We start from the raw sequence: 22,229 nt of genomic DNA, 5'->3' as shown, positions 1-22,229 counted from the left end.
ATTTTAATTACATACATTAAACAGTTTATTGGTTTTATTGTTATGCAATTTACATATTCTTTTAGTATTAATGATACAAAGAAGTATAATAATATCTATGTTTATATAAATTCTTAATTTTATAGTAGTAATTATTTATTTAATTTTCTAAATAATTTTGTTTCGTAGACGAGAGTACATCAATTTCATTAAATTCATCAAAGGATTTGTAACTAACAATTTTATCATCTTCTTCATCTTCAAACTGTAAAAATGTATCATTACATGTGGCCATACTACTAGCATTTACTAAATAACTTGGTAATATATTCAGATTAATCATAGAAGGTTTTATGTTTGGTAGATTTTCGTAAATAGTATTATTATTATTATTATAAAAATCATTAGACAAGTTATTAAATGTTTCTGATAATTCTATATTTTTATAAACGGTTACTTGCCTCAATGTATTTTTTTTATTTGAATTACTAGAATTTTTAGTATTTGTTGTTTCTGAATAATCTTTATCTCTTGTATCATATTCTGCATTACATTCTAGTTCATCAACATAGAATGGTTCTCTTTTTACGCTACTAGATTCAGAAAATTGCCAGATGATATCTTTCTTTTCTTTTTTACAATCTTCTAAGTAGATTTTGCTAGATAAGTTATATCCAATATTATCTTCCACACTTATATTATGTAACATGCGATTGTTATTATTGTAAAGTACTTTTTGTAGATTTTTGTTGTACTTTTTCTGTACAGCTAAATCATTAATATTATTCTCGAAATCACTATTCATTGCCTCAAAAGAAGTTGTGGGTGTTGGATCTTCTTTAGACTGTTCTTTATTATCCTTATTTGTACTTTTTTTGACAGGAGCTTCAAGTTCTACACAAAATTAGTAAAGAATATAATTAATAATAATTTAAAGCTTTTATACTTAATTTAAAATGTTAAAGGAAACTTACCAAAATTTTGAGTTCTTACAATTGATGTTCTTGAAAGTACTTTTCCAAGTAACAGGCCAGCTGTAAATATAAATGATAAATGTATAATATAAATTTAGTATGAAATAATAGGTAAAATAACACTTACCAGCCATTCCTACTGCAGTACCTCCAATAAAATATGTCGCATTATTATCATCTTGTGTTTTCTTTTTCTTAAACATTTTTCAATTTTAATTGAATATGCAATTATATAGTAAAACTTTATTAATAAAAGCATGCAAAAGATACTACTTTCTGTAATATTCTAAATACACTAAGGACAGTTTAAAGGCATTTTAAGGTGATAATGAAATGTAAACACTAAACGTATATTATAGCAAAACATGTTCAAATGATATATTTGAATTACTATTTCAACTGAAAATTTAAATTGATCATTCGACGTGTTAAATGTATCTTAATGAATCTTATATTACTGGAAATAAAGTATGAAGAAACTTAAAATTAATAATGTTACATAATTAAAAATAAATACTTTATGTCTGAATGGGATTTTAATTTCATCAAAAAATATCATAATTTTCTATTTTTTTTATCATTTAAATAATTTATGCACTTAAATTTGAGTTTAATAATAGTGATACATACATGTATATATATAGAAAATTGGAAGATTAAGTAAATAAACACAACTAAAAACTAAATGTTAAAAATATAAACGGGTACATGATTGGAATTTGCAAGCTCTTTTACAGGTTGGACAGTTTTTAGTTAGACGTAATGCCTGCTTTATACAATGTGCACAAAATATGTGTCCACAACGAGTAGACATTGGTTTCATTTTAGAAGATAATTTTTCAAAACATATCGGACAAGTTAACATAATCGAATTCCCTTGGGTGGAATCATAACATATTGCATTCTGTTTTGATGGTTTAATATTATCTACATCTATGATTTCCATTGCTTCCACATCTTTGTAAGTACTTCCAATTGATATCTCGCTATAAAGATTTATTAAAAAATTACATACATTTATTTTTTGACTGTAAAATAATACTTTATATAATAATAAATTAATACATACATCACAGAATCATAAAGTTCAGTTAACTGTTGTTTAGATGACTTATACTTTTTTGATTTTGTTGTACTATTATTAGATATATTTTCATCGTTTTTGTTTCGTGATTTTAAATATTTTTCCTTTGGGGAATCTACTGTTAAGTCAATGAAATCAATTGGATCTGACATGTTTTGCATTATTTCTATTTTATTTTTCACAAAGTCTATTTACACACACATGTGTATGTATATTGTATATATAACACGTGTCCAGTCTATTTATATAAATATGTATGCAGAAATTCTATAAGTTAAAGAAAAAAATTTATTTTACAATTCTTTATTCACTTTATATTAGTCCGTGTTGAGTTTCTATTTTTCAAACTTTGTTAACTGAAATTATTAAAATCTAATTATAAATTATTCTTTACTAACCGTAATATTATCAATCCCTCGGAATAATTAAACTATTACTTTCCTTTGAAATCACAGAGCACACAAAGTGCACATTCAGTATGTATACAGTTTACAAAACAATTTCGGAAATTTACTAGTTCACTGGTTCATGTATGAAGTTGAAACGATCTTCGATAGTTTCGATTATCGATATTCTTTATTGTTCCTAAATCGATGAGATTTAAATTACAAAAAGGAAAAGATAAAGAATTAACGTATATACTTGACCAGCCGAAGGATAATTTCATAATAAAGAGAATATATTTTTTCAAAACTATTATTATACATATTACAAAATTATTCAATAATTTATTTAATGTTATTTTTAAATATACTTAATACCATACAATTGCTGTATTGCGTTTACTAATTCTTAAAAGCAAATAGTTTGTAAAATTCATAGCCAGACCTTTATTACATATAAATACTTTGTAATGTTTATTTATATGTGCTTCAAAAATTTGAAAATTAAGAAATCCAAAATTTATACATGTATAAAAGTAGAGAAAATACACAATTTATAACTTTAATACTTCTAGTTCTATATATAAAACACTCCTCGATAATATTTTGAGCACAAATTAATTAAAATTACGCACTGCGAGATACATAATCATTCAAATATAAATTGAATTATATACAAAAATTATATAATAGAGATATGTAGGCACTTTATACATGATCATATTGTTATATAAGTGTATGTATAGACATATACATATATTATAATGAATGTAATGCAATATCTACTTACTAAACGTGTAAAAATGCAACTTATTGTTTCTTTATTTTATTCATTTTTTAAGGACACTTTCACTTTTAGAACTATTTGTTAATAGAATTTAAAATAAAAATCAGCTTTCAAAGTTATTACTATGTATATGAATTGACTTTCATTATATTATCACAAACAATATTGATGTTTGCTCATTTAAAATCTTTTCATTAGGCAACATACCAATATATTCTTATCATGGTGTTTTAAGTAAAAAGAGAATAGCTTAATAATATTCTATGTGTAAATATATCTCTTAGTTGATTAAATATACGATTTACAATAAACATTTAGTTGACTTAATACTTCTTAAAATATCTTCATCATAGTAAAACGTTTTTGATTATCCGTTTATACTAACAATAATTACGAACAATGATACTAACAAAATGGAATATATTCCTTTAAATTTGATACGAATAACGTGTATATTACGTATAAAGGCAATGTGATATATCTTATCAATTTCAGTCGTCCACTCACTTTCTTTATCATTTATATCATTTTTGAGTGGATAGTTCAAAGTTTCTTTTTCTATATAAAAACACCTTGATAATTATAAAATGGACGGTTAAATTTCAATACTTGATCAAAAAATACTTAGCGTCGTAAACATAAATTTCATTTATAAAATACCTGATTAATGAATAATGAAACAAAGTATCTTTGGTTATCGTGTAGATTAATAAACTACGTTGTTGTGTCATTAGTTAATGAGCATCGCGGCTGTTTTTATTACGATTGCGTAGTAACGAAGCATCTAAAAGAGAGTAAGTACCAGGTTCAAATACAGGTGGATATTCAAGGCCAGGATAATCGGGTGGTGGTATGTAAGGTAACGTCGGGGGCATCAACGAATTTCTACCTGTAGATGTATGTCCTTTTTGGTATAATAGATGATTTGTACCGTTCTATAAAAAATAATTTTGTTTTTAATTTATTTTCGTTATAAATGTATTTAACGCTATTGAAGTACATACTTTTGATGATAAATTTGGGGTACACGGTGATGGTGTAGTATCTGGACTCCAATCGCTAACAGAGCTAACTGAACTAAAACTTTGATTGAGAGTTTGAGTAGTACTATTCCCGCTGAAAGAACTAACTGATTGATTAATTCCGCTATCACCAGGACTTTGATTGTTCGATCGACTGGACAATCGTGATTGATTATAACATCTATCGCGAAATAACGCTCTATGTAATCTTGGGGATCCTACAGAAAATTACATAAAGCTTAATGTAAAAAATATAGTTTAATTTTCATAGATTCAAAATTTACCTAGTAATGTCTTTTGCGTTTCCTTAGGTAGATCAAGGGTAGACGGTTTTTGTTGACATTTAGTACCAAATAAATTTTTCAAACGATTGGGTTTTTGAACCTGTTCACCCTTATCCAAATGCATTTCAAATGCGGCAGTCATCCCTTCTTGTTCAAATGGTGAAGTTGGTATAGGAGGTGGTTGATACTGCGCTACATTTTTCAAACGGGTTTTGTCATAATCTACGTCTTTCTTATCAAACCGTCGTAAAGAATCTAGCCAATGCTTATCAGATGAAACATGTTCACGTCGATTTGTCAAGTTAAAGCTTCCTTTACGACTTACGGATGCATCTTTTTTTGCACGTTGTAAAGTTTCATAGGAAGTATGAGCTGTAAGATCATTACTAGATCCGGAAGAACCTACATAAACAAAAAAATATGTATCTGTTGTAATTACTGTATTAATTTACCTTTGTAAACATAAATTTACCTTCATTTCTGATAAGTCGTTTTGGTATTGACTTAATATCCTCCATTAAATTACTGATATTTTTAGGTGTATGATAATCGTATGGTTTTTCATGATTACTTGAAGATTGTATTTGATTTGCATAGGAATTTGTATTATTATGATCATAAGCAGCGTTCACTTGTCTATCAGATTTTTCAATATCTGCTTTAGCATGACACAATGAAGTTGATTTTTTCTGTTCATTTGCAACATTATTACAGTGATGTGTATTACAAGCTTTTATTTGTTGAAAATTTAATATATCTACCGGTTTCTTTCTATTCATATAACCAAATTCGTTTGATTTTTTGTGGATCAGGGATTTTGATGGTTCTCCTTCGTTCCTTTCCGAATCGAAATTTCCGCTCGACTGCCGTGTATGAATATTATCAATATTTCGTGAGTGGCCATATAAAGTACTATTATTTACTGTTTCATCATTGTTTTTATTCCGGGAGTATACTGTTGTATCATTATTGAAGCCGACATCGGTGACAACTCTAGCGTGTTCATTAATCGTTTCATTGTCATAAAAACTTCTATGTTGAATGTGAATATGATCACTACTTAAAGGTGTCACTCGTGGCGACATAGATCTATTTCGTGCTATTTGTCTTTGATCTTCTTGTTGCGATAGCATAAATTCTTCTAATGTAATAAAACCTTGAAGGTCATCGGGTCTTCTACTTCTGTTATTAAGACACCTAAGTATTAAACGCTGTTTCACTAATAATTTTATTAAAAATAATATTGTTTTATTCTATATAATAAAAAATAAAGAACTGATAAGTTAAGGACAGAGTACAGGAAAATAGTTAGAATAAGGAAAAACATGCACAAAATATACAAACATATAAAATAAATCTAATCAACATTTTGATTTTATTAGTTTATTGTAAAATGAAACGTATAACAATATTTTTAATTACTTCTTTTAAGATCAAGAATCTATTACGTTTAGTATGTATAAAAAGAACAAAATACCGAATGAACTGATAATAATTAAAAATTTAATAAAATTTTTTAGAACTGAATATCATATCCAAGAATAACAAAACTAATGTTAGCTTTACAACATGCAATTATAAACTGTTACCTGTCTGCTGTACGTCTGTAATCACCCATGTCTTGAGTGTTACTTGACATATCAGTAGCACTGTGAGACGAACATAATCCATAAAATGTACTTCCTGCAATTGTCATTTGTAAGTCTGGTGAACTTGGAACAGAATCTTGCTTCCTGAAGAAGAAAATTAATATTATATATATCTTTATTTTAAATGAAATATTTTATATAAAATTTATTTACTTGTTGGGCGTAGATGTAGGAAGTACTCTTCTATAACTCCTAAACTGTGCAGTTGGTACAGGTACATTGTGATTTCTTGCACCAAGAAATTTTAAATATTTCCGGTCTAAACTAGCACCGCTAATTTCATGATCCTTGTACGCAGAAGAATCTTTACGAACAACTTTTTTTAACGACCCAAATGATTTTTCAAAGTTTGGTTTTTGATATTCTGGTGTTTGAACGTGTTTAGCTTTATTTTTTTGTTCACCATCGCTTTCGTCTGTTTCACTAAAAAGAGCACTATTTCGACTATGACCGTCTGCACCTAAAGTTGCTTTATTAATTGCTTCTATCCACATGGCAAGAGAATCCTCTGTATCAGCAGCAAAATAAAATACCGTTCCTGTATGATACACTTTGAACGCATATCTTCTTGACTTTACTTCAGAAGCTCGTGACACGGTGAATCCCGTTAATGCTATAAGACAATCGGCTTTCAAGCTGTTTTGACCTTTAAACCTGTATGTACACATGAATTAAATAAGTATTTACAAAATAAATATGCGAATGTTAAGATTTATTTAACGTACCTGTATAAGGAGAAACATTTTAAAATAAACCAAGCTTTAGCCCAAGCACCGCCAGCTCCTCTTGTACGGTACGTTAACCAACCTTCTAAATCACCTGTACCTATATCTTTAACAGAAATACTTCTTTTTCCTAAATAAAAAATAATACATTAATAAATACAGAGTTTTGTAAAAAGCTGGTATGTAATTTTTATTACACGTTAGATTCTTACTGGCAAATAATATACTCCGTTTCCTATTACTTCTAGGACTACTACTTGATGATTTGTTTGAACTTCCATGTAGTCCAATACTCCTAGCTACCATCATAGCTTTATTAACCACACCTTTTTCAAAACTTTTCTCTTTCTCGGATACTTTAAATTTATGTTCTAGAAACTGCAATTGCTTGGAAGAAGATGAACCATCTGGAGAATCCATATTTTGAGAACAAGATTCAAAATTATGATATTCCATTGTTGAGCTAGTATGAGCAGACTTATCGACGATAGATTCATAAATATTACAGATAGATTTATTATCTTTTATTTGCTTATCATTGCATTCTGTGTAGAAAGAATCTATGGGTCTATGTTCATTACTTAAATTATTGGGATCATCAATAAATCCTATTGATCTTTCTGCAAAATGATTACAAGTTTCAAAATCTTGCTTTTCTTGATGATCCGAATTGATTTTTACATAATTTTCTGTATAAAATTCTGGTCTCTTTATATCTCTTCTGCTGCTAGTCCTGTCTGATGCAGAATATTTTTCTTGCTCCTCAAACACTTTTGAACTATTATCTATAGAGGGACCATCTATTAACTTTGAATAGTATTTACGTGGAGGAGGATCTGGTGGTATTAAACGAAGCTTAGCTTCTAGCTTTTTGTTAGATTCAACCTTTGTTCCTGTACTGCATTTCCGTTGATTAATTAAATCATCAGCTTTTGTAGTATCATTTTTTATATTTTGAAATGTTTGAACTTGAGAAACGTTCGGAACCACACTCTGAGTATCGTCCTCAGTATAATTTAAATCATTTAATGTTAAATTAGATTGTTTCTCCATTGATTTTGTATGTTCCGGAGTATAATTAAATGTTTGAAGGATTTTTCTGAACTTCTTTGAGTTTGAATTACTTTCATTATTTTCATTACCTTCATGACTTGAAATAGAATCGTGTACAAGATCTTGAGCGGTGCATGACTTTGATATATCCTCTAATTCAGCATTAAGATTGTTCATTGCATTTTTCTTATCACATTTGTTTAGATCATTAATAAAATAGTCATTATTGCTTTGGTTAGTTTCTGTATTGTTCTTGTCATTTATATCAGTTATCTTAGATACTGTAAATTTATGTGAATCTAAATTTTGAGATGTTTCAACAAATTGCTTTTCTATGTTATCTTGCCTATCAGGATCGGTAACTTTTTCAATAATATTACTATCAAAATTTTCTTGCGTATTTTGTTTCTGATCACCTGCATCCTTTAACTTCTTTTGATTTACAAAAGTTGAATGATTATCAGTCTTGGTTGTAAATACATTGCTTACATTACTTGTATTATCGGTAGACGATTCTAATGTACAAAATAATTTTTGTTTTCTGTCTTCTACACTCTCATTGCTCATTGAGTCATATGCCGGTATACTGTAATATTTATCTAATCTTCCTCGCTCATTACTATTAGATATATTAGATTCTTTACCGCTAAGTATATTTTTATTATTACTATGTTTATTTCTAATAAAATTGTTGCATTCATCTAAAGGCACACTTATATCACTGACATTATTATTATTATTATTACTATTATTATTATTATTATTATTATTATTATTATTATTATTATTGGTAACATTAACAGATATTTGAGAAATTTGGCTAAGGCTACTTTTGTTACTAATAGCTAACGTATCTTCGCAATTCTGAACAACTTTACACTCGTTTCTTGTTTCGTGCGTGGTATCGATCGTATTATCTATTTGAAGAACATCAGATTTAAGTGACTTATCTTGAAAGTATTCTTTTTTATCATCAGTATGCCCATCGTTTCTCTTTTTTCTTTTGCATTGCTCGATACTTATACACGTTTGCGGTCGTATGTTAGATGGTACGTTATCTAAACCATGAGCGCACGATGCTGCTTTATCCCGTAATTGAGAAGTTGTACTGTGTTCCTGTTTTAGTTCTTTCCAAAACTGTTCAATATCAATTCTATGTTTAGTGGTAGGACTAGCACCAGTTATAGTAGCTCGCCTTTGAACTGAATTTCTTGGTTTTGCTGAATATGATCGAATGGATAATGGTGGTTCTGTTTCACTGTCCGAATCACTACTATCTATGATCATTGTATCTAATATATTGACAGTATCTAAAATACTTGCAGGTTCTGGACTGGGATTCTTTGGCCTAAATCATTTCAAGAGCAAATTAAATGATATATTTCTTAACTCATAATTCCTTACATACATATATGTATAATAAATACCTTGGTAATGGCATTGTAAAGTCTGGTATGGTTAATAATTCTGGTCTTGGTGATGGGAGATTGTGCTGCCATCGAGTCGTATAAGTTGTTTTTTTATTGCTTGGAAGTCTATATGGTTTTATGTAAATTTGACCATATACTTTTGTATGCCTTGGTCTACGCTTCAAAGTTAATAATACTTCCGCTGGACTTTCACGAAATAATTCCAAAAGATTTTTTCGTTCCCAGCCAACCACAGTCTGATAATTTACCTAAAAAAATTTATTTAAATTAATAAATATATTGCGCGCATTAGCCCATCAGTGTTTGAAACAAAATAAAGTAAAAATGAATTAAAAAAAGAAAAACTACCTGAACAATTTCATCCCCTTCTTCCATTTTACCACATTGATGTGCAGCTGATCCAAATTTAATTTCAGCAATTTGATGAGCCCCATGAAAAGATGGCAAAATATAAAATCCCTAAAAAAAGAATACACAAAAACAAGTGTTTTAGTGTTATAGGATTCTGTTAAAATAGTTTTATTATGCTTTATTGAAATTAAATTATCTAAACAGGAAGTTAAAGTTGTGTTGAATGATTAGTTTTATCTGCAGAGGATGTAGCAGATATTTCCATAATGATTATAAGGTATAATATTTGTAACAGAGGAAGCAAGATGCAAAATTGCTTTTTTCTAGATAAAATAATTAAAATTAATTTAAAACTTACTAAATCATCTCCAGGTTTTTTTTTTAATGTTGCTAAATCTAAACTAGCTGGTTGCAATATCATAGGATCAGTAATATCTTGTATTATATAATCTGCCAATTTTGCTAATTGCCCACAAATTGTTCTAATCTCTTCTATTGGTTTTTCTGCAAATCTATCCCTTTGTGCACATGTGGCCATTTCCAAAGCCAATTTCATCAATTCAGCTTTTTTATCATTATATTCTAACTGGCCACTAAAAGGAGGACGATCAAGCCATCTTACTAATGGTTTTACGGCCATTATAACTGATGCTACATCAGATAATGTTTGAGTGGTAACAGGTTTAGAATCTGTCTGACGGGACAGTTCATTTTGTAAACTATGCGATTGACAAGATAATCGTAATGCCAATAACTGCAAATTTTCACGATCAAGCTCATAATGAAAATTTCTTAAATATTCTACAGCTTCAAGAATAATTTCTTGGTGGCCTAGTTTTAATACTCCAAGATACTCTAGATCTTCTGGTCTTAAGTTTAACAGTTGCTGTCCATTAACACCATGGTTTGTAAAACTATGTACATAAGGAAGTACTGAATTATCCAAGCCTAGAATAGAAATCATTGTTAACAATTTTGTTACATCATAAACACTACATAAATGGCATAAAATATTTTCATTAATGAGTGAACTAAATTATACATATTGTAAACAAATACTGATAAAGACTAAGAAAGTCAAAACTCACAAAACTAAATTAAGGTATTGTATTTATAAAATTTTTAGAAATAATCAAACCGAATATGATTAAGAATTGTTTTTAAACTGATAATTATTTATCTAATCAACTATCTAATCAATAACTAATCAACTGAAGAAGGTAGGGGAGAGGGGTGCGAACGTATACAGTGAGGTTTTCACATGTAAATTTCAATTATACAATCCTGCAAATAATAATATTCACTAATTTGTTGAAATTCATTGAAAGATTAATTAATGTACAAGAACTTTAATTTTTCCCACCTTTTAACCATTCACACACTTGGCCAGTTTTCCACTCAGCCACATTAACATACGCCATGACCCGATCATGTATTAATTCACAAAATGTTAGATCCTATTCGTCCTCGGTTGTTCTAATTTCCAACTTGCCCCGTCGATAACAGTTAAATACTTGATTCAACAATAACTGACTGCATGAATGAATGGATACTATACCATATAATAGTTCAAAATAATCGCGTAATGCTGCGCTTTTGTCGTTTACATACTGACAACTTTACAAATACACTTGGAAACTAGGATTATTTTTATTCATTATCTTTTTTAAAAAAATATAATTGATGCTGCTATTTTTCCTGTTCGAAATAATACAATAAAAGTTGAATAAATATTTTCTTTCAATTTTATATATTACATATTTGGTACCCAACCAGTGTTTCTCAACATCACAGCACTTTAATTATCATGCAACATTAAACATTGTTTGTAAATAATTATATACATATAATATACATCAAATTGATATATGCACAGTATTGCATATATATATTATTAAATCATACATGAAAAAATTTTAAATACACAATAACACCAAGTATAGCTATTTCTAATAATATAATTAAAATTAACACAAATTTATTCATTAACACTCTTCTTCGCATAACATTTAATATTCTTCTGGTCTTATCTAACTCTTCATCTGTTTGTGATAATCTTCTTTTTGCTCTTAACAACCGTTCTCTTTGTCCACCCAATTCAGAAATCACTTCTGTCCCAATTTGTTCACTTTCAATGGCAAGTGCTTGGGATCTAGCAACAGACTGTGTAGAACGCTGTAATGCTGCATTGCCTTCTAACAATGTCCGTCGATGTTCTTCTTCCCAATTGATTCCAAAATTCATTATGATTGAATATTAACAAATTTGTTTATAATAATGTAATAAAACTCCTTTAAATTCCAAGATCCATCATAATGTTTATAAACTCACTTTCATTAACTAAAACCATAAACAAGAATTATAAAATTATGTATCGCAAAATTATGCAAAGTATAAAATAAAATTTATATACTAGAACAGTTGTGATCCAAATCAAATTCTTTGATCATAAGTTCCATTTCCTCAAAAGTGAGATTACAATTAAACTTCTTATTAAATCTTTCTAATTCTTTTAATGTTATTTCATTACTTGGAGAATCATTTACAAATAACTTAAACACATATTTAATCTCATCTATAGGATTTCGTTTATTCAACTTCTCTGATACTATATAAATATTAAAATAAATTTAATTAATAAGAATAAAAGAATAATAAACTTTTAAATATTTTGTTAAACACACCAATATAGTTAAAATCCTCAAAACTTATTTTGTTGTAACCATATTTGTCATACATTCGCATAGTTGCTAAAATGTAAGACTTTTTAACTGTTAAACCCAAAGCTTTCAAAGCAGCTTTCATTTCATAATAATCTAAATAACCATCAGAATCATTATCCATTAACGAAAACGATTCTTTCAAGTACTTTTGTTCACTATCAGTAAGTTTATTGTTTATAATATTTGACATAATTGATTGATAAGTATTTAAATTTTATTAAAATTAAATTATTGATGTTTACCTTTTTTGACAATTCACAAAGAATGATGAAAATAATGAACTTCTTTTGTTGCTGATTGATTTTGATTAAAACACACGCTTGTTTCCAAGATTCTTCTTATATGTAAAAATATATAAATATATTTATTTAGAATGAAATTTTTTGCTAAATTGTGAAGATATTGACAAAATTTCAACTATAATATATATTACTCATTCAATATCGTAAAATACATATACATATATATATATACTTGATGTCACGAGAGTCCATAACTGCGAAAAGACCAGTTTTCGTTCTTTTCTGCGCATTGTCGCTCTGATTGGCGATACTTCCAGCGGAAGTGGAAAGCGATTGGCGGATCGCTTTCCCCCACCATCGCTGCGTTCCCCCACCATCTTCCAACCTGCGCGCTTAGTTATGGACTCTCGTGACCTCAAGTATATATATAACTAATCTTTTGGCAATTTCTATGGCAAGTGCTGCGTTACCTTTGCATTAAAAATAGCCTTTAAAGAACTAACAGGTGTTACCGATTTTTAAACCGGCATTATTTTAAAGTGTACGTTTCTACTTTTTTGTAATAAATGTTATTTAACTGATAAAAATGACACGAATTACGTTTTTACATCCGGATCTTGGTATTGGAGGAGCAGAACGGTTAGTGGTTGATGCTGCGTTAGCTCTAAAGAAAAATGGGCACGAGGTTAATTTCGTGACAACTCATCACGATCCGGAGCATTGTTTCTCTGAAACAAAAGATGGAACAATTTCTGTAACAGTTGTAGGAGATTGGTTACCCAGGCATATTATGGGTAGATTTTTTGCACTTTTTGCTTACATTCGTATGGTGAGTCCCTTTCTTATAGGTTCAACATTTCATTATTTTTTATAAATTGCTTTTAAATATAATTTCGCTTTGTTTTTGCAGATATATGCAGCTAGTTACCTTATTTTTTGTCAAAATCGACCTGAAATTGTATTTTGTGATTTAGTTTCTGTATGCATTCCTATTCTTAGACTACGAATTCCATTTATAATATTTTATTGCCATTATCCAGACCAGCTGCTTTCACAACCACAAGGCATTAGTAAACAACTGTACCGGGTACCTCTTAATTATTTAGAAGAAGTAACAACTGGAATGGCACATAAAATATTTGTAAATAGCATATATACGCGCAATGTATTCAAAGAAACCTTTAAAAGATTACATGTTGAGCCAGAAGTTTTGTATCCTTCCATTAACACAGATTTTTTTGATAAAACTCGAGTAATGTCCTTAGAAAGAGTACTTGATAAAAAGTTACCACCAGATAGCATTATATTGTTATCAATTAATAGATATGAACGTAAGAAAAATTTAGGACTAGCAATAGAGGCATTAGCAGAACTTGAGAAGTATTTAACAGAAGAACAATACAAAAAAGTATATTTAATTATGGCTGGTGGATATGATAAAAGAGTTGAAGAAAATGTAGAACATTATTTAGAATTAATAGGACTAGCTGATGAACTACATGTTTCAGATAAAGTGATATTTCTTCGTTCTCCTTCTGATATTGATAAAGTATCTATTTTACACCATTGTACTATTTTAATATACACACCTCCAAATGAACATTTTGGTATAGTTCCACTTGAAGCAATGTATTCAAGTAAACCAGTTATTGCACATAATTCTGGAGGTCCAAAAGAATCTATCATTTCTGGGGTAAATGGTTATTTAGTTGATTTAGCTGGTGATGAATTTGCTTCAAAAATATCTCATTTGATTCAAAATCCAACATCCATACAGGAATTTGGTAAGGCAGGCAAAGATAGATTTACAAAAACTTTTAGTTTTTCGGCATTTAGTACTCAATTAAATAAAGCAGTTGACGATTTAATTAGTGATGATAAAACAAAATAACATTTCGATTAAATTTGTCACTTTCATACGTTACTGATAAAGATTTTAATTTTTTTTTTTTTTTTTTTTATGTTATTCAAGTGCATGGGAAAGTTACATTAATTCTAAGTTGTTAATAATAAACGTGTCGGTTATAATATTTTTATGATTGAAATCTAGAACATGAAATTGCAATGCAATTATAACATTTGCTACATTTGTTTGTTAGCGTATTGTATTATTGTGCATATGACATAACAAAACTTGTTCCTTTATTTTTATCCCTATAAATATAAGATACATCTAACGTATGTATTTGTTACATATATTCTTATCTTTATTTATTATTTATATTTATTGTGCACATGATATTTACATTACATTTAAAGGAACACCCCTGGTTGGTAGATATAAAAACATTTAAATTATATTACAACTATTTAATTTTAAATTAAATATTTTTTAATACATTGACTATTATGTGAAGGTATCTTATGAGATTATTAAAGCTTTTATTATATAATTAAATAAAATACAATCGTTTGATAAAATTATATGTTGTGTCATTTTATACATAACAGTCAACATATTTTACCTTCATCTAGATTTTTTTGTTGTATTTATTAAAGCAAATTATTAAAGAAAAAAATTAGTCCATCAACTGTAGACTATCAAGTTTTTCACTGGAATAAAAGCCTGCTTTAACTTGTCTTCCACCAAAAAAGCGTCCATTTAAATCTACAACAGCCTTAATAGCACTTTCTATTCTTTTAAATTCTACAAAAATTCTAACAGCTTCTTCCGGGGCTGCTTCGGTTACTTCGTGAATAATAACACGTGCAACATCGCCGTATTTTGTGTTACATTCGTCTTTAACTTCAGGTTCAAGGTCATCGTCTACTTCCCCAGGACCAACCATGTTGCGCAATAACACAACCTATTTGAAAGTAAAATATATAATTTGATAATCCTTAGTAAATATATGTAGAAGAGAAATAAAAAAAATAGGTGTTTTACATCTCACCTTACTGGGACATTTCATTATTTCTGTAATGCTAGGTTCTTCAGAAGGTTGCGTCGGAAGAGCTTGTGATTGTGCTGGAGGTGGAGAAACAGCAACAGGTGGTGGTGGTGGCATAAGTTGTTCTCTCTCCCCAACAATTCTCCCACCTCGTTTGCTAGTTTTTTCAACTTGTAAAGCAACAGACATTCCTTGCTCTTTTTTACCTAGTCCTTGCCCTTCTTTGAAACCATATTTGGCCATTATTTTTGCTGCTACAGACGATGTTGCATATCCCATGCTAGTTGGTGGTCTTGGAGCTGGAGGTGGAAGATCAGAAGATTCTTGTAAAGAAGGTGGTGGAGCTATGGCTGCTCCACCAGCAATACCCCTTGATGTTGGGGTTCTTTCTTCATCTCTTTCAGGTGGGATCATTGTATTATTTCCAGACGAAGCCTGAAATAAATATTGTTTATTCATTCTTTTGCAATCTCAAGACATACAAAACTCATACATTACCTGAGTGTCTTCAAAACGTGAATTATCCCTTCTACGTTTACGCATTTCAGTTTCTTGATCATGTTCCCTGTCACGTAAATCTCTCAGTTCTTTGACAACTTTGTCATATTCATTAGGCCACATAGGATCATATTCGTTTACTACATTCCAATCAAATTCACCACCAACCCCAATACTGCTAACAGTACCACAGGAAAGTGGATTGCTATGCAGTCCATCATCATCTCTGTCTGTATTTCGATTAGCTTTTGATTTCAAATCTATTACAGGCGCTAATACTGCTGTGGCTTTTCTATACTGTTCCCGTTTTGGCTAAACATATAATAACAGTAAATTTTAATTTTACTATAATTCGAACGTTAATAATATAAGGACTATACCTGTGTAGTGGCGGCTTTCTTTAATTGTAATTGAGATTGTAATAATTTAATGCTGGACGACCATCCAGCTACTTTTTCTGACGTTCTATGTTTATCAAAATCGTCATATAGAGACATTGTGGAATGATTATATACATTAAAACATTCTTCACTTAATTTTAAACTTAAATTGTTTCAGCGTTCCTATAAATGATAATATTCAAAGTAAACGATTTTTAGAAAAAGGATTTTACATTGTATGCTTCTTTTATTGACGCTTAAAGCTGCTTAAAGCTCGATGTTAGAGGTTAGTTTCGTATCTAGGGTGCTTTTATGAATGACATGTAATTGTGTGGGAAATACTTGACTAACTTCAAATGATTTATATAAATCTTACAAAACAAAATAATCATGTTAAAATCTAAAAAATATTAAAATATTTCCTTTTAAAATATCTGTTCCGACTAAGAAAAATAAATAAAGAGTTTATATTATATTGAATAACATATATTTGTAATTATTAATATTTCAAAATTGCATAAATGACGTCTTTCAACGAGCGACGGATGTTCTACGACGGATGTAATAACTATGCTATACCACGGTACTCATATAAGATATTAAATGAATTACTCTGAAACGTGTATTTTATTTATCATTATTTGATAAATAAATATATATTGAAAAAGTATTCATTTTGTACTTGACGTATTAACAGTAAGATCACATACATACATACATAATTTCAGTACTGACGGTAAGTCAATTCTGTTTAACAATTTTCAATGAAATTTAAATGTCACCCTAATTATACCATTTTAAATTAGACGAATTTATAATGTATTTTAAGTGCAAAATAATTGGTGAATACCAATCATCAATTCTGTTTTCAAAGTTATTTAACCAATAGATATCGAGGTTGATCATTATGACGATGGATCAGAGTTTATACTATATAGTTACATTTATTCGGATGCTAATCAATGATTCAATGAAATTATAATATTTTAATTAATAATTATTCAGAAAGTGAGAGAAAAGTGTTTTAATTGAGAAAAATGAAAGAATTTCCAAATTTAAGTTGGCTATGGTAGCCGCAGTAGGGGAGGTGGCGTTCATTGTTACAACGAGCTTTGGCGGGCAACGTAGCGACGATTGGCCGGTCTTCCTTTCTGTAGTCAATGGTCGCCGCAGTCATCAGGCTGAGTATCGGTTCGAGTTTTCCCAGGAAAACACTACTTCCCGCGGACCCATTGTCTCCAACGCGTCGGCAAAGGCCAACGAAAAAGAGGATTCATTGTGCATTTACATCAGGCATCGAAGGTAAGCTGATATATTGGCGGTAAAAGATGATGCTATATGTCGCTACGGATACTTGAGTCCGCGGTTCTTTCTGTGCGATTCCACACGTGGTCCTCGATTTTGCTGATTCAATTTCTTGTTGTACCGTAAACGAGTATTCTCTTTCGTCTGTCCATTTCGAAAGGAAAATTTATTTTCATCGTTAAATATATTGTTTTAGATTTTATTATGCATGTGTATCTCGGTATCGATGATTTTTTCTTTGGTGAGGCAAAAAAAGCGCAGTACGGCGTCAGTCTTTGGATGCCATCTTCGCGCCGTGGCGTACTTGCGTACCACCACTGCAAAGTGGGGGCAAGAGAGCCACGTTGTACGATAGACGACAATTTCTAAGGGTTTTGTACATACTGAATCGAATATCATTTAGTAAAACATTTCTGTGTTGCTAGCATATTTGAAACAGAAACAATGTTCTTGTACACGGCGCTTCTTACGACACGTGTATCCTACATATTCCTAGTGAATGGATACACGATGCCATTTTATATTGTTATTTAAAATAGCTCACATTTCTTCCAAATATTTTCTTTTCCATATGTAAAAGTTTCTATATTTTTTTCAAGATTAAGAGAGAAAGGCAGCTGTTTTACACCTTTTTTTCCATTTTTTTTTTCAAGTTTTTTCCAAGCTCTTATAATTACTGTGCTTTGTTTTTTGTATTTCATTTTTTGCTATATTGTAGGGATGATGAGATACATTACATATAGTATAATCAAGTATATATTTATATTACAGATTTTGTTTTCAGAGTTCATTATTTTTGTTACCAGCAATATGTATCCATTGTGATATCAAATTTGAAAATTTTGTCGAGTATTCTAAGCTTTTTTCATTTGTTTGATACTTGTAACAAGATCTTCTATACATTTTTTACATACAACTTGAAAAGTCAGCAAATTGATTGATTGTTATAGATATATAAAAAATGAGTTCAAGTGCGTGTTACAAATGTAACCGGATGGGCCACTATGCACGAGAGTGTCCACAAGGTAGCGGAGGTGGTGCAAGAGGCGACCGTGGACGCGACCGGGAAGGTGGTTTTGGACGTGGACGTGATAAGTGCTACAAATGCAACCAGTTTGGACATTTTGCACGCGAATGCAAAGAGGATCAAGACCTTTGCTACCGTTGCAGTGGCGTTGGGCACATTGCAAAAGACTGCCAACAGGTTATTACAAATTTAATTTATATGTCCTATACATATATGTGTACACACATATTAAAAAGTTTATTATTATTTTTTCATATATTATATTTTCTCATTTTGTTTAGTACAATATATTGTAGGATTTCGTGCGGTATATTGATAATAAGATAATATGATAATTTACATTGGTTTTAATAGGGGCCTGAGATGAGCTGTTATAACTGCAACAAGACTGGTCATATTGCACGTAGCTGCCCAGAAGGTGGTAATGATTCTGGACGTTTTGCGATGCAAAGTTGCTACAATTGTAATAAGACAGGTCATATCGCTCGTAACTGCACCGAGGCTGGAGGCAAAACATGCTACATTTGTGGCAAGACTGGTCACATAAGCCGTGAATGTGATCAGGATGACAGGAAGTAGGAGATAACCGGAATCCGTGCCGCTCGCTTAACGATAAGCCGTTTACCGTCGCGCGCGCTACTACCGGGAATTGTAGCTAGGTAGGGATGTGCGAACCTATGTCTCGTTGATGCGTATAATTCCTAAAAAAATGCGTTCTCTCATAGTCGTTCGAATTTCCATCTCTCTATGCTCAACTCCCGGAAGCCCATTTTATTTCTAGTTTCCTTCCCCTCTACATGTCGTTGTTCTCTTCGCAAGGGTTTTTTCTTATGACATTTTTGTTTTTTTATTGCTGTTACATTACACCATACATGCGTGCGCGCGCACAAAGTACATTTACACATAGGACACATTCAGCATTACATGAATACACACACTATACGATGTAATAATATTATAAACATTCAATTGAATTTAGAGTAGAGACATGAATCCTCTGTCCCCTGACCTTCAAACTATCTCGTATGCGCATTGTTTTCTGATGCAAGATGTATGGATTTTTAATATGCTTCATGAAAAAATATTTACAATTGCATCTATGTCGAGTTAATAATTCATATTGAAACAAGAAAGACTATTGGATAACCAAATTAAAACGATTGTTATTTCTTTGATACTTTAAAGAAACAGAATGATCAGTTGAATTTATGTTATCTAACACGCATCCACGCATCTTGTATCCGGTCCTCCCTCTCGAACTCTCTAGCAACTTGAGTTAAGAAGAAGAAGAAGAAGAAAAAAAAAAAAAAAAGAAATTCAGAATTAATGGGAAAGGAAGTGAACATGCCGGCCCTGAATACATATAAGTAAGGTTTAGTAACGCCAATTTTTGATGTGTAAGGATGTAATGAGGATCGTTGAACTTATTATTTTATAACAGACCTAGTTTCAGATATTATAAACAAAAACTGCACAATTGTAAGATTGTCAGTGTTTACGAGTTTATATACAGTTATACTTGGACTATTATTCTAGATTCTGATAAACTAGGACAAACAAAATAAGCGTGCTTCGTATGTCAGACTCTTTAAGTGAAAATGGAAATACAATTACATGATATGATCATCAATAATTATTACAACGTATATATGTATATATACATATAAACACAGAGGTCTATACAAGTTTGCACATTTTGTATGTACAATCATAATTGTTATACTGAGGATCACCATTGTTCATATTGCCAGTGATTGTTACGGACTTTAATGAATGCAGTTGCATTTTACCTTACTATATCCTTACATATGGTGAAATATTTCGTTACTAGGTATATGTATATGTATATATATGCCCATATGTATATACATATATACGTACATATGTGCAGGAGCTGTATTTTGTACTGTAAAAAGCTAGATATACTCTGGTCGTTGCTGGTGACTAATTCCAATAATTCTCTTATTTATACATCACAAAAAGAAGAAGAAAAAAAATTATATTTTCATGTATAAAATACTACACTTATCTTTTTTATAAGTTGTAGAATGAAATTTTTAGATACAATTTGTCTATTGCTTTTTTTTTTTTTTTTTGTCGAACGTTTGTTGAAAAATCATGAGGCGAAAGAAGAAAAATCATGTTGCGGATTTGGAAGTATCTCTTTATGAACACCGTAGTAGATGATTATTATGTTACTTATAAGTACAAAGATATGCAAGGTTTTTCTAAAAAAAGAAAAATAAGAAAAAAGGAGAAGAAACAAAGAAAATAAGCGTGTCTAATAGGAAGTAAACTAGACTGCAGCAAATTTGACGGTGATGCCGTATTTATAAATATGAAACCAAGTGTTGTTTGGGATCTAAAATTAATTAAATCCCTTTAATTGATACTCGTTCGATGGAACGAGAGCGGTTCAATTTAAATTAACGTGAAATAAGATCGTTCTCAGATCTTTGTTCAGTCTAGGTAGATTCGATGAGGGCGCGTTGTGCACGCGTTGATTCATGTAGTCAGATTTTTTCAAAATGTTCTTTTTTAAACGATCTATTAGAACGATTACGAATTTTTGCGTGCACTCGCGTGTACACGATCAAACTGATGCTTTTACCAGCAGCGACGTGTGTATTAATGTTCAGAAGCCAGGCGTGCCTGACTCGGTGAAACTGATGAAACGCCTTGTGCGTTATATTGCGTAGTAGAGGTGTCCTGTAACAATTTTATACACTTAACTGTTCGGGACTTAAACCGATCTCATACATGGTTTTTGGTAGTAGTAATCAGTGCGCTAGTGCGTCTGACGAGATTTGGAGGATCAAAAATTGTACTTCGCTAATGGACCGTAACCTTTGGTGCTCTCATTGGATGCACGAGTTAAAGAGTAATCGACCGACAAAAATCCGTATGAAACATATTGTTTTTCTTTGTTTCTATCATCAATGTGTTGTGTACAGTTTGAATGTACGTACAAGGTTTATATGATATACCGTGTTAAAAAGAAAAGAATAAGAAAAAGAAAAAGAAAACGATGCCTTACTATGTAGGGCGTCGTAGATGAAAACATACTTTGAGGATACACAATTTAGATGGTGGGGTTCATTGGTGGCACCGGAGGTTCACAGACGAGCATAAAAAAGAGTGCGATAGGGCACCTGCGCTTTTGTCTCTGCTACAAGACTTACGTACGAATATTGTAAAGAATACGACTGTTACAGTGTATGAACTAATTTGATCGGTGTACGGCCGATCACGGCTCGACTTATATTAATCTATTAATACTTAAATGAAGAAAATGAAGAGGATGAAGAGGAAAAAAAATTAAAGCTACAAAGTAATAAAGGATTGCGGAGTATTTGAAGTTATGTTTTTAAACTGAATTTTTGAAATAGAATGTGTACGGAGAGGCAAAGACGAGATCTTGTTTTTTCTTTTCTGTTCCCTA

At 30.4% G+C, this 22,229-nt stretch overlaps 6 protein-coding genes across 14 annotated transcripts; 2 read left to right on the top strand and 4 right to left on the bottom strand.

Annotated features, from left to right (window-relative positions):
- Positions 1–80: 80 nt before the first annotated feature.
- Positions 81–1,643, bottom strand: LOC117606261 (uncharacterized). 2 transcript variants are annotated; one of them, XM_034328543.2, is made up of 4 exons: positions 1,081–1,643; positions 954–1,013; positions 441–873; positions 82–244 (listed from the first exon to the last, which is right to left on the bottom strand). In XM_034328543.2, exons 1-4 carry the CDS (start codon positions 1,154–1,156, stop codon positions 148–150), a joined length of 666 nt encoding a protein of 221 aa, XP_034184434.2. In that variant the 5' UTR covers positions 1,157–1,643; the 3' UTR covers positions 82–147. The 2 variants fall into 2 exon arrangements, with proteins under 2 accessions (XP_034184433.2, XP_034184434.2); XM_034328542.2 differs by having other exon boundaries at positions 81–873.
- Positions 1,644–3,941: 2,298 nt separating this feature from the next.
- Positions 3,942–11,337, bottom strand: cnk (connector enhancer of ksr). Of its 3 annotated transcripts, XM_034328397.2 has the most exons (13): positions 11,085–11,337; positions 10,080–10,669; positions 9,719–9,829; positions 9,368–9,618; positions 7,100–9,288; positions 6,888–7,017; positions 6,316–6,816; positions 6,103–6,246; positions 5,275–5,710; positions 4,986–5,202; positions 4,514–4,915; positions 4,212–4,447; positions 3,942–4,142 (listed from the first exon to the last, which is right to left on the bottom strand). In XM_034328397.2, exons 1-13 carry the CDS (start codon positions 11,140–11,142, stop codon positions 3,942–3,944), a joined length of 5,466 nt encoding a protein of 1,821 aa, XP_034184288.2. In that variant the 5' UTR covers positions 11,143–11,337. The 3 variants fall into 3 exon arrangements, with proteins under 3 accessions (XP_034184288.2, XP_034184287.2, XP_034184286.2); XM_034328396.2 differs by having other exon boundaries at positions 4,986–5,695; XM_034328395.2 differs by having other exon boundaries at positions 4,986–5,710; positions 11,085–11,336.
- Positions 11,338–11,476: 139 nt separating this feature from the next.
- Positions 11,477–13,289, bottom strand: LOC117606272 (vesicle transport through interaction with t-SNAREs homolog 1B-like). 4 transcript variants are annotated; one of them, XM_034328565.2, is made up of 3 exons: positions 13,157–13,289; positions 12,687–12,781; positions 11,479–12,061 (listed from the first exon to the last, which is right to left on the bottom strand). In XM_034328565.2, exon 3 carries the CDS (start codon positions 11,963–11,965, stop codon positions 11,621–11,623), a length of 345 nt encoding a protein of 114 aa, XP_034184456.1. In that variant the 5' UTR covers positions 11,966–12,061; positions 12,687–12,781; positions 13,157–13,289; the 3' UTR covers positions 11,479–11,620. The 4 variants fall into 4 exon arrangements, with proteins under 4 accessions (XP_034184458.1, XP_034184457.1, XP_034184456.1 ...); XM_034328563.2 differs by lacking the exons at positions 12,687–12,781; positions 13,157–13,289 and adding exons at positions 12,135–12,329; positions 12,406–12,680 and having other exon boundaries at positions 11,865–12,061; XM_034328567.2 differs by lacking the exons at positions 12,687–12,781; positions 13,157–13,289 and adding an exon at positions 12,406–12,543 and having other exon boundaries at positions 11,477–12,061.
- Positions 13,273–14,644, top strand: Alg2 (alpha-1,3/1,6-mannosyltransferase Alg2). The gene is made up of 2 exons (XM_034328515.2): positions 13,273–13,515; positions 13,597–14,644. Exons 1-2 carry the CDS (start codon positions 13,273–13,275, stop codon positions 14,575–14,577), a joined length of 1,224 nt encoding a protein of 407 aa, XP_034184406.1. The 3' UTR covers positions 14,578–14,644.
- On the bottom strand, positions 14,617–16,899 carry Spf45 (splicing factor 45). Its single transcript, XM_034328525.2, has 4 exons — positions 16,456–16,899; positions 16,076–16,387; positions 15,581–16,012; positions 14,617–15,493 (listed from the first exon to the last, which is right to left on the bottom strand). The coding sequence occupies exons 1-4, from the start codon at positions 16,570–16,572 to the stop codon at positions 15,206–15,208; spliced, it is 1,149 nt and encodes a 382-aa protein (XP_034184416.1). The 5' UTR covers positions 16,573–16,899; the 3' UTR covers positions 14,617–15,205.
- Positions 16,900–17,563: 664 nt separating this feature from the next.
- On the top strand, positions 17,564–20,883 carry CNBP (CCHC-type zinc finger nucleic acid binding protein). Of its 3 annotated transcripts, none has more exons than XM_034328569.2 (3): positions 17,564–17,757; positions 18,711–18,964; positions 19,142–20,883. In XM_034328569.2, exons 2-3 carry the CDS (start codon positions 18,722–18,724, stop codon positions 19,364–19,366), a joined length of 468 nt encoding a protein of 155 aa, XP_034184460.1. In that variant the 5' UTR covers positions 17,564–17,757; positions 18,711–18,721; the 3' UTR covers positions 19,367–20,883. The 3 variants fall into 3 exon arrangements, with proteins under 3 accessions (XP_034184460.1, XP_034184461.1, XP_034184462.1); XM_034328570.2 differs by lacking the exon at positions 17,564–17,757 and adding an exon at positions 17,985–18,131; XM_034328571.2 differs by lacking the exon at positions 17,564–17,757 and adding an exon at positions 18,027–18,136.
- Positions 20,884–22,229: the final 1,346 nt, after the last annotated feature.

The sequence above is a fragment of the Osmia lignaria genome, chromosome 1 (genome assembly GCF_051020975.1).
Source record: "Osmia lignaria lignaria isolate PbOS001 chromosome 1, iyOsmLign1, whole genome shotgun sequence".
NCBI lineage: Eukaryota > Metazoa > Arthropoda > Insecta > Hymenoptera > Megachilidae > Osmia > Osmia lignaria.
This window is presented reverse-complemented; position numbering and strand designations above follow the sequence as displayed.